This window comes from Aythya ferina (assembly GCF_964211825.1).
Source record: "Aythya ferina genome assembly, chromosome: Z".
NCBI classification, from domain to species: domain Eukaryota; kingdom Metazoa; phylum Chordata; class Aves; order Anseriformes; family Anatidae; genus Aythya; species Aythya ferina.
The window spans coordinates 37,503,858-37,522,324 of NC_140299.1; the positions used below are offsets into that span (position 1 = coordinate 37,503,858).

Consider the following 18,467-nt stretch of genomic DNA (forward strand, 5'->3'; position numbering starts at 1 on the left):
CCCATATAATGCCACCGTTAAAGACTCAAAATGCCGGTACCCTTGGCCATCAGAAAAGAAGCCTGTACCACTACATGTCATACTAAATTATGATTTATGCATATTAATACCACCTTGGATCAAAAATACTTTAGATGAACGTACATGTTATGTGAAGACAAGAGAAAGACTTTAAATTTGAGATTTGTTTGTTAGTTTAAGAAATGAAGTGTCATGATTGTTTTTAAGAGACTGCTATGGACAGCCAATTCTTAGTTTCAGAGAAAGTATTACCAGCTAGGGCTATGTGTAGAAAGGCTCTTTGTTACAGACAAGACGAGTTACTATATTATGTACTCCTGCTTACTAGAGAGCTATTCAAAACCAACAAGTCAGACTACTTGCTGATCCAGCTATTTCTTTCGTTCATATCCTTTTCCTTTTTTTTTTTTTTTTGGTATCTGTCTACAAAGGTGCTACTACAGCTTTTACGATAAATTTCATGTTACTGCAAACAGGCTATTACTTCAGTCTTTGTTCTCTTTCTCAGTCAGATGGGATCACTCCTAGTTCTCCCCTAAAACCAGTACCAAACAATCAAGGAAATTCTTTTTCAAGTGTACAAGCATGGAAGTTTCATAGGTGACTACAAATCATTTTATCTTACTTGGCTTTTGGAACAATGTTAAAAAAGATACAGATAAGCCTTTTTTTTCCCAAAAAAAGCTTGGCTATATAATAAAACAGTTTTGTCACGTATATCTCATTGTGTTTCATGAACAACGAAGTCAGTATCACAGCCAAACAAACAACTACAGAATCCTGCACAGCTGTCACAGTTGCAAAGTTTACAAATATGATGGCTCATTCCATTTTTCAGAACAAAGAATACACTTATTTACATGATATGCAAATGTCTCAGTTTAACAAAGAAAAAATTGAGGTTACAGTGTATGAAAACACATGCACATAGGCAACGTATAAATGTTTATCTAATCCCCAAGAGAAAGACTACAAAGTTGTGTACAGACATGAGTTAACAACAGAACACAGGATATGGGATATCCTTGATTCCTACAAATGTAATGTAAATGCTTCTTTTCACATAAGAAATACCTCTACTCCTTAAAAGATACCTCATTTCAGAGGAGATCAGAAGTTGAAACTAGAAAATTTACTTCAAAGGTCAACTTCAACCTACTACAATTATTTCATTCATGGTCAGTTTAAATTCCTGTTTAGTGACATTAATAATCTCTGAACATTATTAGAAACAGTTTATGAAGTAATATTCAAATTGCAAATGAACCGAACTTAAAAAAAAGACTTTAAATATTTCCAAATTCAGGAATTACTGCATAGATAGCATCTCCTTAAAAAATAATGGACACTACTAGTACTTAGTAATTCTGGAAGTCCAGACAACACTAAATAGAATACATCCTCCTGGCTTTGAAATATGTTTCTTATTTTCCTATACCTGCTTTATTTGTTCATACCATAAGTAACTTTGAAGTTATGTGACACTGTACATCAGCTTCTGAACCAACAAATGAAGATGACCTTGATTTCTCTCATCAGTGTAACTGTATTATTACAGATTCTATATCATCATTGCCAAATGCAAGGCAGTAATGGTGCACAACTTGCAGTATGCTATTAAGAGCCAAACCTAGTCACAGGCTAAAATCCTGGCTAGAATGCTATATTAAAGCTAGCATCTTACGTTACTCTTAACCCTGTGGGACTGGAATTTGCATTGATTTTGATAAAACCTCAACAAAATTGCAAGTACTATCCTCAGTTTTCAGAGCCCAAACTACATTTGTGAACGCTGGGTGTAATACTTGCTATATAGATCCATCAATCACTTTCAACTGTAGTTAACAACTCATTTAACTGAAAGTGTCACAATTATTTTCCTTCTCTAGATAAGACATGCCTCAACTCTTCAGTTGAAGTGTGATCTTCCCAGCTTTCTCCCTACCTTCATTTTCAATGACAACTTGAAGACGGGAGCATTTTCAAGTTCTCCTACCTCAAGCTTACTCTAACCCCATTTTGTCAGAATCGTAAACCAATCCTTATTTGAAGTATTTAGGTAGAGTTCCATTATGAAATTCTGCAAGAAAGTATTTTGAATAGGCTGGTCCTTACCTGGGTAGGAAGACGCTTTCCACTACATAGAAGTCTTGCATAAGAACATCTCTGTCTGGTTTTGATGTGAGGTTTCCTACTGTGTATCCTATTCCCAGCTGGATAGCACCTTTAATAGCTGAGGATGCAGTCTGCATAGGAAGTAAGAATTCAAGCATCAGTTTTGCTACAAACAGATTTCTTTATCAGTAATATAATACACTAAACACGTAATCGTTATCAGAATAACAATGTTACATCATCTTTACCTCCTTGCCTTCAAGAGCAGAGAACATTTGTCCAGAGATTTTTTTTTTTTCAATTACAAGATTTAAAGAAATACTATGCTGTAGCAAAAGCCACAAAAAAAAAACTCTGATTGTACAGACTGAGAGCTTTAAAACTGTCTAAAGAATGTAGACATCAGGTTCTAACTTGGACACTTCCAATATAATTAGACATCCAAACCCCTTCCTGAGTCTGAAACTGCATGCATTCTCTTCTGGGGAAAAAAAAAAGTTACAAATTCCATAGGAATGTACTCGCATGCCAATGTGTAAGTCACTATGCTAGCTGCTGTTCTACATACAAATTCTGGGTACAAATTTATTTACTAAATTCTGGTTAGCAGTCAGTACAAGAGGTGTACTCACTGGGGGGAATCCAGAGAGAAACCAAAGTGATGAGGAACAAAAAATCTCTATAAAAATCTATGCACAGAGAGTGAAAAGACTTAAGTGACTTAGATTCAAGTAACAAGGTTTGCAGGGGACAGAAGGGTTCAAATGGGCAGTGCCAGATTGTTTAAGACACAATATACGCAAATTGAGCTCATCTCTGATATTTTCTCATGCTGACTAGACAATCCTGCTTTGATGGATAAAAAAAATGGTAGAAGTGAGTCAAGATAAGAAATTGCCCAAGAAAGGAACTCTGAAGAAAATATGGAAAGAGTGACTAATGGAAATGATTTGGAAGGCAAAGAAGGTTGTCAGGAAGGAAATATCTTCCCTTAGCATGGTATATTTTCTCTAAATTGAAGACACTATTTTGATGCCTGTTTTCAGGTTTTGTCTCCCATCGACCAAACCAGAGATTCTATCAGCAAAGCAAAAAACACCAAAAGCTCCATGATCAGAACTATTGCAGCACTCAAACAAAAACATTTCAGAAATGAGTGGGAATTACATAAGAAAGAGTTAATGTACACAAAACTACTTTTGTTTTAGTTCTCAGAACAGCCTATTGCAAAGTCACTGCTTATTTTTAGAAAAGAAAATATGGAGATGTGTAGTTCCTCATTAAGACTGCACACCAAGCAAAACTTGCACTTTTATAACAGTTCTGAACAGGCAATTTGGTGGGAACAAACAATGCCACCGTTCTTAGACTGATACTTTGACTAGTAAAAAAGATTTGGCTTGTGTTGTAAGATGATTCACATTTTTCTTTCCTAAAAAGGCCTCTATTCATGAATGATTAATGCCCAACAAAAGCAGTAATTATGTAACTTCGATCAAACCAATACACATACAAAAAGAGTCTGTGCTTCATAGCTGGACCCCTATCCTGTTCACTGCCACAGTGTGGGACTATGTCTGAAAACACACCACAGATAACCCAGTACTCTATTTTACTGAGACAGGACATTCAAAAAACAAATAAAAAGGCAGGTAACCCAGTAATGTGATTCCAAGAGGACAGTACTGGATCACCATTCTGGCATGTAAAAAAAATTCTGTAGGATTTCTGCAAATACAGACCTTATCTACAAGGTTATTTTCTTGTGAATTTCCACTCCTATTCAGGGGTGACATTAGTAATCACCCATAATCACAGCAATGGGTTTAACAGAAAATCAATGTTATTAATTATTCAGGATATTTTAAAAACTGTTTTCAAACAAATTGATAGCAGTTACAGCATGCTGAAGGCAATTGCTGACCCAGGTCAATTGCTTATGAACTACTGTCATGAGTTAACAACCCTCACAAAGGCTGGTCAACCAAGACTCCCTCCTCCAAGGCTATTTTTTGTTTCCACAAGCCTTAAACTGAAAACAAAAATCTTGGAATTTATCTCAATACAAATGCTTGTTTTAGTCTATTGTTTATTATTATTGTTTTGTGGTTAAGAATGGAATCCAAGGAGGAGAAAAGGAGCTGCTCCTCAGGCCTTAGGGAAAATGTTCTTGATTCATCCATTTCACTGCTGAACTGCTAAAATATATATATATTTGTTTATTTATATATATATATTTATTGGAAGTCAGTGTCGACCAATGCAAATGGCAAATATCCACTCTCAGCATTCATTTTTTCCTTACTCAGGCACCTCTTCCAATGCTTATAAAAGCAGCAAAGTCTAGTTTCAAACCTAAAACCCTCATATCTTTCAATTCCTCTTAAATACTCCCTACTGTAGAAAAAGCAATAAAGTTTAGCAATCTTCTGTGCCAAGAATTCTCCCTTGTAGAGACTGAAATATTTTTATATATATTTATAGTGGTCTCATGCAGATGTTCACAAAATTGCCTTGGGCCCATGTATCAGCTGTAACTGTGCAGCAACTCTTGGATCATTTACCAGGTTACCATCACCTTCTGAAGCTCTAAGAAATCAAAGAATGAGAATAATCAGGAAGATGAACAACTTCAGTTCATGAATTATATACCCTGGAACTAACTGGATTCATAGCAAATAATGTATGCCCTGACAACTGTCTTTGCCACCTAAAGTGGAATAACAAAACAAATGCCTATCATCCTCCTTTTACTGATTCTTTTACTGATGAGGTTATTCCTACTTACTGCACAGGTGTGCTCAATGTTATGTTTTGTACTGACAGTGGGACAGAAACCCATGAAAATGTTGCCAGTTTCATACTGGACTATCTTTTACTGACCCTAGTACTGCAAATCCTAATGTGTCAGGCCTGAAATTGTCCACCTCTGAAACATTAACAGCATAAACTTGAATGGGCATAAGCACACATCCTTATTTTTCTCAGATCAACTCAAATCCTAAGTGTTATTGACTTAAAACAATACCTACTTCTAATGCTGCTATTGAAAAAGATTTGCTGCCCACTCTCCAGCCCACAAAATATATGCAAGCTACCCATCACACTGTGCCAACAGCAACATCTATGTGGCCAGACAAATTACAAAAGAGCTGATACAAGAGCAAGTTTTCAGCAGGATCAGTTCCCTGATTCATATAAACCGTTATGTCAGCTGCCTAGCTGAATGCAAGTATCACACCATCACAGGCTAAAGCAAATTTCATGCTGTTTAAGGTTGTCCTTCTACTGGCTGAGGGAGTGTAAGTGAAATCTGAACTAGCAAAAAGCCTGCCTATTCAAAATTAACATATTATCACTTCCTGAATATATCCTAATAGACACTGAATGGCACGCTAGCTCAGTGCTTTGTCATATGGCAATCACATTCTTTACTTGGTAGTGGGACCCCTGGGCTTCTTTTCAATCCACAGTCAACAAGGGGTATAGTTTCTCCCCAGCCTAGTTTTTCAACAAAAGTTGTTTCAGGAGAGAAAATGTTTTCACATAAATTCAGGTTAAATGTAGATACTAAGACATAACGCATGCAAGTATATCATTAAGGATAACTACAATTCCTGCTGCCATAGAAATCGAGAAATTACCCATTTCTTCTGCCCTTACCTCCTCCACCTATCTCTCCAGAATGCCAGTATTTTAAAGCAGGTAGGGACAGTTCTCTTCCACCTGCCACCAATTGCCTGTCAAATGGGAACAGTTCAGCAAAGGAAAAAGAGATACATTTCAGGAAGAGGTACAATGGTGATAAAGAGCTCCAGGATCCTCCCAGACAGAATTCACCAGTCCCATTTAAATTGAACACAAGTGGGGTCACCCTATCTGGATTACTCTATGTAGAGCCACAGGCTTCTAGAATGGTTTGGACTGGAAGGGACCTTAAAGGCCATCTAATTCCAACCCACTGCCATAGGCAGGGACACCTCCCACTAGACCAGGTTGCCCAAAGCCCCATGCAGCCTGACCTTGAATACCTCCAGGGATGGGGCATCCACAGCTTCTCTGGGCAGCCTGTGCCACTGATTCACCACCCTCTAAGTAAAGAATTTCTTCTTTATATCTAATTTAAACCCTAATTTAAAATTTTAACTTTGTAAGTTTAAAGCCATTACCCTTTGTCCTGTCAGTCCACTCCCTGGTAAAGAGTCCCACCCCATCTTTCTTGTAGGCCCCTTTAACATTCTTGAAGTCTGCAATAAAGTCTCCCTCTCTACTCTGATCATTTCTGTGGCCCTCCTCTGGACTTTCTGGTCCATGTCTCTCTTGTGCTGGGGACCCCAGAGCTGAACACAGTGCTCCAGGTGGGGTCTCACAAGAGCAGAGCAGCGGGGGAGAATCACCTCCCTTTGAACAAGTCAAAGTAATGGATTAACAAATAATAGTGGAACTTATTGTAATGCCTTTTTTTTCTCCTCAGTCAAGAAAATATCTTCATTATGTCTCATAACGCTTAGAGAATTCTACCTTTAGTATTCCTATACTTTTTATTTTAGACATCTGCCTGGCTGTCCATGATACGAACATATTGAAAATGAAACTTTACTCTTCCACCGCTGCCTATGGCCTCTCCACAGTTTTATCCCTGCATGTAAGAGATTAAAGTCTTCATTCTGATGAAATGTTATTTTTGCCCCTTTTTGTCACAACTAACTGTATCTTTGCTCTGTATTTGTCCTATATCTTTGCTAAAAGGCCCATAGGGATGAGATTTGATATGCAGAGTTAAAAAGTATAGTGAAAGGCTTAAGGGCAATAAAATATACTACAGTACACAGTTCAGAATACAGAATATCTGCATCAGAAATAAATATTTTAGCATAAGTTGTACTGTTACATGAAGTATTGTTCTGTACAGATGGGTCTTCTACTCTCTCTACATGACTCCAAGATGAAATTGTTTCAGACCAGGAAAATAAATGAAAACTTAAATCCTTTCAAATCAGGTATAAAGTTTGTGCATGATCCAATAAGCAGAACTTTTATATTTCCTACAAATATTCTTTTTCAAGCTAGTTCTCCAAAACTTGTATTTGTTATTTTCATTAAAAAAGCATTAACCAGATAGATATAACATGTGTAAAGGCCGTTTACGTTCAGGTAACAACAACAAAAATGAACTGAAGCTATTTAACAACTGGATACAGGGCTATTGAAAAGACTATGAAAATATGTCCCTTAAAAACAGGGAAAAGAATTCAAGGATGACAGTAATACAGGTACTACAGTTACTAACAAGAATGTTACATGTTGCCAGATAACTATTTCCATTACAATTTGAAGGTCATTGCAGCTTCCATGTAAATGTCTAGCAAACCTAACTAGCCACTGATTTGAATGGCTGGCAAACTTAACGAGCCACTGTGTTCACAGTGAACAAAGACTTTGGATATGGTAAACATGCTTAAGAGAAATGTTTTAAAGTATGAACAAGTTCTCTGTATCTGAATGGGGCTATTGCTGTCAGCAAACAAATTATTTAAAAACAGACAAACCATGAACAGAGAAGAACTGTGTGAAATGTAGGCTTCATTTAATTTATAGTTGTTCCCTCTACTCTTATTCACAAAGCTATTTTCCCATTCTTCTCCCACAAGGAGCTCATGAATAATGTAATTCCACATTTTTGCTTTCTTTAAAAGTAGACATCCTAGGAATGTCATATAGAATTGCATGAATATAAACTTTGTCCTTGCTTATCTGTTAGCCCTTTTTATGACTCACTTTATTGCAGCTGAAGCTTAGCCTATGAACTTTCTGGGTCAAAGATGGTGATGCCTGGCTTATTGCAGGTGCTATAAAGCAGCTGCTATAATGGTCATACTCTTCGCCTCAGAAATTTCACCTCATTATCATTCTGGAAGGCAAGATGATATTTGCTTTCTCCCACCCTCTGTACTACTGTAAGTCAAATAAATACAGGTAAAACAATACAGGTTTTTAAACTCTGCTTAATGAAATGATAGAGATGCCTTTTTATGCCACTTCTGTGAATGAGACAGTGAGCAGACAGCATCTGAAGTGAAACCACCATTGATTAACCCTGTTCTACAGCTATGCTTCCCACACAGTGGCTATTAGTTCATTTCTTTCTACATTCATGGAGAAAAGATTGCTCTTATCTCTTTCGCCAGCTCACTCTGCTGCTTGGAGGGACTAGATCAATGAACCAATCATGAGGTGGTCTACCTCATGCTACCATGTTAAAATACTAGCTGGTACTCATCTTCATTTAGTTGGAAAACTTAGCTCATGAAAGAGGTCACACTCCTCCCCATGCTTAAGATTCTAGAGCTTGAATAGACTTTAATTCTTTAACACCAGTTATTTCGTAACACCCTAAGAATGCATTTTCACTTTGAACCTTATAAATTTATTACACTAATCTGAAACCACAGTGAGAGGCATAAAGAAGCTGAGGTTGGCAGTACAGGAAAAAATTCTGATGAAAGATATTCCTTGACTCGTTATTTAAACTAAGACACAATGCACACACTTCAAATTGTCAATCACTTAGATTGCTGAGACCATAAACATTGCTCCCATGTCCCAGGGGACTGGTGTAAAGTAACTGCATATAGAAGCCCTCCTGCAAGCAGCATACGCAATGAAGTAAAATAAATAAATAAATCAATCCACAGGGCTTCACTTCATCAAAATGATTATAGCTGTGTGGATTTGGACAGATCTGAATTGTCTACTGTAAGAAAGCATTTGTTCTCCAGTTATACTGGTTACCATAAGTACCAGAAATCTACACATACTACAACTTCTACATAAACATGGTTTTTAAAGACCCCTGAAAAGAAACTAAGCCTCCAAAAATAGCATCAACACTTAAGCCAAACCACCTGAGGAGGGTGCCTGTTGAAAAACAGGATGTCTTCTTCAAGCAACATGCAAAAAAAAACTTTTTAGCATTAAGAAATTGCCATTTGATCCAGGATGCATCCAGTAATCATACAGTCCAATGCTTTTGTAGCAGAGCTTTCTTGTCTTTGGGTGCCTCCTGTACTTAAAGTCCCATTGACAACACTTCTTACATCTGCTTCTGTTGATGCTTCTGTAAGTGGCTACCATATCTCAGCATGCTCTCTGAAGCTGCCACATTTGAGCTATCAGTTTCCTTTTATGTTAAATCACAGACACTAAAATAGGACTACTAGAAAACTGGTGACTGAACTGTTTTTCCTGTTTCTCCACAACTTGGAGTAACATGGTACTCCTTCACTCACCCTTAAGGTTACGCCACCTCTCTGACAGCTGCTTGCCCAGCTGCTGCAGGTTACATTTCATCAAAATGGACTGCTGTCCATCCCCCTCACCTCTGGATCTTGGTGCTGGGGGCAGAGGTTAATGCCCATTCCTAAGCTGTTCTTCCTACAGAAGAAGTTACCTTGTGCTGCTAGTTGGCTTTGCAAGAAGCAGCTGGGTCATCCAGATGAAAGCTCTGCACAATGTTTTTGTTACAATAAGGCAATTCATAACTCAAAATAAACAGAAAATCAGACAGGCATCCAGATGTAAGCAGAAGTAGCATCACAGACCTAGCAAAATAAAAGGCTGCAGCAAAGGGTAGAAATATCCAGAGTATATTTACTCTTCCAAAAAACTATTCATTATACTGGTCTATGCCATGTTCTTTGGCCATTCTTTTTCTTTGCACTGTAGAGCTGTGCCAGAGACCGAAGTAATGCAGCACTACATGCTGCTCTACAGTGTTGGCTGTGCTTTCTATATTAAACATATCAATAGCTATGATCCTAAAATATAAATAATAGACCACACCCTTATCTAGTTACTGTTCAAAATTGGCAAAAGCTGTTTTCTTGTATTTTTTTTTAATAATGTTAATAATTTTGCTGGGATGTTCTCCCAGAAGAGAAAACACACCCATGTTAGTAACTGAGCTGGAAGTGAAAGAATCTATCAGAAAGATTTTATCACCCAAGTTGAATATGATCTTCTTTCATATTTAAAAATGGGATTCAGCTGACTTCATGGTTTTCATTTCAGTTAGTTATTTCTCTATTTCAGAACACTTATGCCAAAGCTTCAGAAGTAGCCATGAATCCAAGTACTTTAGTTCCCCCACCCCAGGCAAAAACATAAAATTGAGTATGGTAAATCTGGTAGTAGCCACTGCCACAAGCAAAACCATTTAAACCAATTTTGTCAATATCTTTACAAGTGTACAAAGCACTCAGAAATATGCCATTGAAAATATACATTCCAGTGCAGCACAAACTCCAGGAGGGAAGTTTCATTGTCTACAATAGCAAGTATTCTATCTGTACACATCAGACTCAGGACATAATCCAATGCCATCAGTGATCTAGCAATGCTACTTGTACATGTTTGCAAGCTCTAACAATAAGGAGCTGATTTCCTGTATTCAGATAAATTCCCTTTGCTCCTGGGCAAAGTGACTCACACATGATATGCAGTTTTGAACAGGTTATGTAAGATGCTTGCTGTAATACACTAGAAAGTAGAACTGTAAAATATTTAACAACAGAAAACAAAGTCATGCCACGCATATATGCATGTGCGGCGGCATTCAGATTACAAACAGATTTTGGTAAACCAGTAGCAGGTTTCCGCAAAAAGAGTGCTATGTATTCTGGTGTGATTTTCTTACACACACTTAACATGCCCTGACAGACCTGTCTGCACCTCATTCTTGCTACCAGCATATTAAGTTTCAAAATACTACTGAAATCTTATTTGTCAGAAAGCAGATGAAGGAACAACCATGTGATTGAAGACTTTGAAATGCAAAAGCTGCATTGCATGTCAGCATTCTCACAACTGAGTCTGCAAAATATCAGGAGGAAAATAAAAAAAGTCACTGTTGCATACTTGAGATTTCAGTAACAAAATTGTGACTGATATCCACAAGAAGCTACAGTCTGGTGACTCCATTTTGCTGCCAGGTCTACTTGCTACTTTGCTTAAGATCCTCAGGCATCAAATGACGCAAATAATCTCAGCTTCTCAATGATTTCTCATTTTCTTTCAAAACAAAAAACAACAAGATCCAGTGAAACCAACCAACCAACCCTCTCCACCATACCCAAAGTACCTTCAGAGTTTGCATACTTTGAGATTTCTTTGATCTCTAAATTATTTCAATCCTGTACCTTAAAAGCTGCATTGAACACACAACTGTGAAGCTTCTCTTCTTTTAAATGCATTCTTTGATTAGACTGATTGAAATGTTTTTATGGTATTCACAATGTAAACTTCATGAAATTTATGGATGGAGAGAAAACCCAGGAGAAGCCCCAGAGATACGCTTGTAGAAAATGTCTACAGTTGAACAGACCTACAGATGCATTTTGAATAACACCATTTTAAACAGAAGATACTCAAGAGAGTATCTTCTCAACTCAAGGTTGTGGTTTTCAAAAGGAAAAAAAAAACATGAAGTTGTGTTATCTTTCAAGGACCTTTACTAAATATTAGACAATTAAAAGGTAGAAAAGCTTCTATGTCAGACTGAGGTGGCAGAAAAAATATATTTAAAATATCACCTAAATGAGTAAGAATTATTCAAAACAAACTGTCCCATTGTCTTCATCTAGTTATGGATTTCAGAATCTGTACAGTTAGGATGTTTTAATCAATGCTTGTGCAAGGCCCTAATGTTTTAGTAAACTAAGACTTTTTTTGAGCTCAGAAGTGTTCGCATTCATGCAGCTGGCAAGGCACATTTTCTTCTACCAGGGATGTGGGCCAAAACATTAGTGTTATAGGAAACTGAAGAAAAACATCTTCATGAATTCAGATAAGGACGTTACCTACCTCTATTTTAGCTGAGCTAAACAAAATCAAAAAGGAAATACTTGAAGAATCTGACATCCCAGAAATACAACTGACAGGTCTACAGGCTACTTATCCTTACAGAAAGCTTTACCCTAGATAGAGTCAGCGACAATCTGCCAGAGAAAGATTCTTTTACCTGACTGAGCCAAACTTAAATAAGTATAATTACCAATGTTTGTAATAGCTCTTATAAACTAATCTACATAGGTTGAAGACACATTTGGAACATACTGGCACTACACAACAAAGACACTACAGAAACAAACATTTTTGTTATTAACAAGATTCCTTCAGCACTGGTTTTGGCTGGGAGAGAGTTAATTTTCCTCGTAGTAGCAGATATGATGCTGTGTTTTGGGTTTAGGATGAGAATAATGCTGGTAACACACATGCTGGTTTTAGTTGCTGCAGAGCAGTGCTCACACAGAGCCGCCCTGCCAGCGAGGAGGCTGGGGGCACACCCCGAAGGGAACAAAACCAGGACAGCTGGCCCAGGCTAGTCAAAGGGAAGTCCCACACTCATGCTCAAAGCTGGTGGTAGAGAATAAGTGGGTGGGAGGGGATGTTTGGAGTGATGGCATTTGTCTTCCCAGGAACTTGTCACATGTGCTGAGCCCTGCTTTCCTGGAAGTGGCTGATCATCTGCCTGCTGGTGGGAAGTGGCAAATACATTCCTGGTTTGGTTTTGCTTACATGTGCAGCTTTTGCTTAATATAGTAAATTGCCTTTAGCTCAACCCATGAGTTTTCTCAGTTTTACCTTTGTGATTCTCTCCCCCATTCAGCTGCAGGGGAATGAGTGAGTGGCTCCCCACCAGGGTTAAAGCACACCACCTTCTTCCCCCAGGATGAACAGGCTAGTAATCCTTTTGTGAACTCTACTGAGGCCAAACAATACCATAAAGAGTTACAGTGCACCAAAGTATACTGATGTATATACACATAGAAAGGATTATCACTTTTTGAAGTGTTCCCATTTTCACCCAGTGAACGATTCAGATGCTTCTTAAAGAACTACAAACTAATTTATCACTGTTAACCAGTCCTCTAAACACTAGATGAGAAGATAACCCACAGCAGTGCGCAGCCTGACTGTGTGAACAGGATGCAAAAGGCAGAGTTACAGAAAGGAGATGAAACAACAGAAAACAAAGCAGATTAGTCTTTAGGTTCAACTCATCCTAGAGCTGCTGCAGCAGTTGAGTCCCACATTACTAGATACAACTGCAGCTGTATAGCCCACTCACACTTCAGTCAGTCCAGTTGCTGCTTAAGGCAATATCTACATCACCTCCAGAGACTTCAGAAGGTTAGATAATCCACAAGGAAAAGGTAGTGAAGGTTTTCTACATGCCCCAGCAGAAAGTTGTTTTTCTTCAAACAGTGATTAGAAATAATTTGTTCTCTGATGGAAATGTGTTTTAGTAAACCATCATTCATCTCAGCGGCAATGAGAGTGACTGTATTGCACTAAGGAAAGCAGTGCAATTTACATTAGAAGCAAGCTACCTTTATCTCCAAGATAAAATAATGATATTTAAAACTTACATAAAACAGGTCAAACCAAAAGTCAACTATTTGCAATTATTTTCTCTAATTTTCCTTCATGTTTTACTTACGATTGTAAGGAATATCTACGTTTTCAAACCAAGCAATGAAAACACTGTTTAATATGTATTGATTAGTTAGGTTTATTTCTCATTGGATCTGGCAAATGGAAAATACCTCTAAAGCTATGACATTTATTTAATTTTCTCTTATGGGTCATTGAATTTTACATCAGACATTTTCCATGCATTATGTTTTCCATTTGTATGCACTTATGTATAAATATATACATATTATGCATTTATATATATATGATGAAAGTTGCACAGACATAATCCTTGCATGCTATTATGAAAAACAGACACAAGATATAATCAATAAATATATAATTAAACAAAATGTAAAATGGTTTAAAGCAAAGTCAGTTTGGTTTTTAGATGATATTAAGAAATGTCGCCTCTCCCCGGCCAACAAGCAAGGAAAACATAATCTTTCAGTAAGGCAGTATCAGCACATTACTTATCCCTACAGATAAGTACATCCCACCTTATCCCTACAGCATTACAGCCATTCCAACATATAGTTGAATATCATGTTTGTTTGTTTTTGCCACAGAGAAGCAAGCTCCTTTACAATTGCTGGGACAGAGAGGCTGATGAAGCACACTGGGACATTTTGCTCTGTGAGAAAATGAAGAGTTCAAGGAAGACTTTAAAGTTAAGACCAAACCACACAGTTCATGAAAGAGTTGCTGCTGAGTTCTCACGTGGAACCATGTAGCCAGGAAGGCCAACAGCATCCTGGCTGGTATCAGGAATAGTGTAGCCAGCAAGACCAGGGAGGTGATCGTTCCCCTGTACTGTGCTCTGGTAAGGCTGCACTTTGGGGACTGTTCAGTTTTGGGTCCCACATTACAAGACAAACACCGAGTCCCTGGAGTGTGTCTAGAGAAGGGCTACAAAGCTGGACACAAGTCCTGTGAGGAGTGGCTGAGGGAGCTTGGGTGGCTTGGTTTGGAGAAGAGAGGGCTCCGGGGAGACCTTATTGATTTCTACAGCTACCTGAAAGAAAGGTGTGGGGAGCTGGGGGCTGGCATTGTCTCATAGGTAACTAATGATTGGACTGGAGGGAATGGCATCAAGTTGCACCAGGGGAGGTTCAAGTTGGAAATGAGGAGACATTTCTTCTCAGAAAGAGCAGTCAGGCATTGCAACAGGTTGCCCAGGCAGATGGTGGAGTCACCATCCCCGAAGGTGTTCAAAGAAAGGTTGGACGTGGTGCTTAGGGACATGGTTTAGTGGGTTATACTGGTGGTAGGGGGACAGTTGGATCAGATGATCTTGGAGGTCTTTTCCAACCTTAATGATTCTATGACCCTAAGCAGTGCAGCCCACATCAGGTGATGTGGGAGAATGATATTGACTCTTCCTTCATTATGCTCTCTGCTTTGGAAGCACAACCTTTTACCTGGGGTAGTGTTGAGACTGAAATTGTCAGCACATTTCAGGATGGTTATCTCCTAGTATTAACATTAGAAATCCCTTCAATCCCTTCAAGATTGAAATCTTGGCATTACAACACTTTTCTTATGTCAGTGTTTCTGAACTACCTGCTAGTTATCTATTCTGCCTCCAGTTATTCTATTGGTCTGTGAACCCCCTATACTTGCATCTAATGATATGACTTCTTTGGCTACCAGACCAATTACTGCACTGTCTTTAGTGGAACACTTCAGTGGTACAAATAGTCAAGGTCAAAGACATACATCCAGGTCTAACATGACACAGCCCTTTATAAGCTTACTCAATCCCATCTTAACAGGAGATACACAGCTACCTCTTGACATTAGAGGTCAAAGCAGGGCAGATCTAAAGCCCAAACTGTCACAATTCAAGCCAAAAAACTGTATTTTGCCCATTTTAAGATGAAGAGCATATGCTTCTTCAGCTTTAATATGTTTTAAAAAAATATGGAAGGGAGGCCTCTGAGAATGTGTTAACAAGCATGGTCTGACCTCAGAACTACAGGAGTATCTTGCCTAAGCATTCCCACTGCTGTCAAGTGCAGTGGTAGACAGAAACAGGAACTGCCCAAGTAGCTGAAAAAGCATCAGCTGAGGAAACAATCTCATCCCCAGCCCAGATTTCTGGAGGAAGTGGCACAGGAAGTCACAGGTCAGAATGGCAAGAATTTTCCAGCCAAAAAAGTGGCACAAAATGCCTCTGTCAACTGCACGTCCTGCCAGCCTCATCTCACAAATAACCTTCTAGACAAATGCAGTTGATTTATCTGGACTTCTGTAAAAAGTATGCAACATAGGATATCTGAAGAAGGTGAGAATTAAGAGAAAAGTGCAATGTTTGTAAAGAATTTGGCTTATGAGGAAAGATATACTATCAAAGCAAAAGCATAATGCAAAGACACGCTACCATGCAGCTCTTTGTGCATTAATTATTGGGTCACACTTTGTTTTTTATTAACATTGGCACAAAAAGCAAAAGCATAATCACAACATTTGGTGATAACACTGAACCACAGGGTATCCACAAAACAGGATGTTGAGCAGAGAACAACGGGATGTGTGGATATCACTAGAGGAATTAAACTGCCGTAAGAGGCAAATACAGGAGTTCAGGGGAAAGGACAGAATTTGGAGATGACAGACTGTGATCTCCTGGTATTGTTTTGTCAGAGATGCATTTCTAGTAAAAACAAAGAATTGTTGCCATGTCATGAAATCTTTATAAGGCTTACTCTGGAGTATTTTGAATTTAGAATTGAATGGGAAAAAAGTAGGGCATGTAGGATGACTAGGAGAAATTGCAATTCTCCCTTGCTGGGATTACCAGGTTTTGTGTTGTCTAGTCTAGCATTATAAAACTGTGTAAGTGTCCACCTTGGGCTCAAGAAGAGCTTCTTTTTCTTCCCAGTACCAAAATGTCAAGAGCAATTTGGACTGCGATATTTTACTGTTATAAGCAGAGGGACCAAACAAAACCTGTATCTAAAGAGAAAAAAAAAAAAAAAAGCATTTTCTCAAACATTATTTTCTTTCATTTCTGAGAAAATTACCAGAATGTTAAGGCCAGATAGATACTTAAAATGCAGCTGACAACAAAAGGACTGGGAAAAGAAATATAGCTTAATATTCTCCTTAATTTTACCAGCAGTACTGTAGGCAACATTCAGAAGGAAAAAAACAACAACAACAACAGAAATACACCCTACCCTATGGTATATACTCTACAAGCATGTAGATCTCAGTGCTACATTATAAGAAAAAAAATCACCACTTCAAGATAATCTGTCAGGAAAATGATCAAATCCAGCAGCTAACAATTGGCTTATGTAAATATGTACACGTACATATGTACATATATCTTTATTTACCAACATTTCTAGGTGGACATAAATAATGTTGCTCTCAGAGAACCAGTGAGAGAAAATCAAAACCAAAACCAATACCACTCACCATTACAACATCTAAATACTCCTACTGTTGATGCATAATACTACATTAATTATAACATCTCTTAACATCTCTTTTTTAAGAAAGAAGTCAAACAAAAAGAGCACTCTTTGGAAAAGCACTTGGAGGTGATAAGGCAAGTATACAGTTCAGACATATGGCATAGATGTTCAAAGCATTAGCCAACTCACCGTACTACATTTCTGACAACTGTCCATGTGCCCAGAGTTATCTCTGTTGCTAAGAGCAAAGAATTTCCACCAATCTAGCAAGAGTATGTATTTTAAAACCTTATTGAACTAGCTTTCAAACAGTCAGCTCAGTAGGTAGAAATGTTTTACAGTTTCACAAAAGGAGTAAAATACTTTCAAATAATCCACGGAACATGCTTTGTTTGTTCTTGTATTTAGTTCTGAAGCATAGTTCACTCACAGTAGGCTTAAGTTCTCAATATGAAAGGAAAAGCACGTAATGAAAAGGTTATAAATCTTACTTACCTTTTTGTATGTTTTCTCTTCATTTGGCTTTCCAGCAGTAACATCTCCATTTTCAGTAACAGACGACATCTAATAACACAAGCTTAAGTTATAAATAAAATACTTGCTTAAGAAAGCATTCAGAAAAAATCATGCAATCTGTTGTCAACTTCTTACTAATATCAAACTTTTTAGAGGATGGCAAGTCACCAAATTACTGACAGTCCATGAGGATTCTTTTCTTCTCATGTTAACTTAACCTTCTGTTTTTTTCTGGTCACTTGCTCAAAACAACATCCAGAGTTGTAGAAAGTAAGTATTTTAGTTAGGATCACCTCTTTCCCTCTTTATAGGGGGAGCTGAAACTTCACTGGCATAGCCTATTCGCCCTACTGCAACTAAAATTTACTCTTCATTTCAATTATTGAACTAATTGTTAATTCAGTCATTTTGTTTTACACTATTTTACATCTTTCTCTTTGAATAAGCAATATTCTTTTAAGCATATCACATATATTCCTTGCCTTATTTGTTCCTGATTAATTCTTGTTCTGCCACTTTTATGCACTTCTCTAAAACTTCTCAGCTGCAAGCCAGTGGGTCCAAGACTTCGTCAGTTAAGTAATGCCATCGGCAGAAAAATGACATCCCAGCTGTGAGCAGGCCACTACCACATTCAGCAGGAGCCACACCTACTAGTTTCATCCTCTCTTTACCAAAAGGGTAAATATTTTTGCTGTGCAACTACCGTACAACTGTCAGCTACTCTGTAGCCCTCCTTTAAATAAACCTTCACTTCCTCAGAAGCAAACATCCCAATGTACCTTGCCATCCAGGTGTGTGCACTCTACTCTCACCTGACCTCTCCCAGCCCCGCCTATGATCTGACCCAGAGACAAAGCAACTGCGGCTTCCCACATCAAGGGGTTATCAGATGCCAGGAACAACAGCTCAAGC

The 18,467-nt window shown here is 38.0% G+C and overlaps 1 protein-coding gene across 14 annotated transcripts in view; it reads right to left on the bottom strand.

The window, feature by feature from the left end:
* PIP5K1B (phosphatidylinositol-4-phosphate 5-kinase type 1 beta) overlaps nt 1–18,467 on the bottom strand; it is a 119,186-nt gene that overhangs the window by 63,649 nt on the left and 37,070 nt on the right. For 9 of the 14 annotated variants that reach the window (XM_084504925.1, XM_084504926.1, XM_084504928.1 and 6 more), the window contains 2 exons: nt 17,532–17,600; nt 2,137–2,267 (listed from right to left, as the gene is read on the bottom strand). In XM_084504925.1, the coding sequence (XP_084361051.1) occupies nt 2,137–2,267; nt 17,532–17,600 (200 nt within the window). Of the gene's footprint in view, nt 1–2,136; nt 2,268–11,052; nt 11,206–17,531; nt 17,601–18,034; nt 18,303–18,467 lie in introns of those variants that run through there. The other 5 variants (XM_084504924.1, XM_084504923.1, XM_084504922.1 and 2 more) reach the window with 5 other exon arrangements.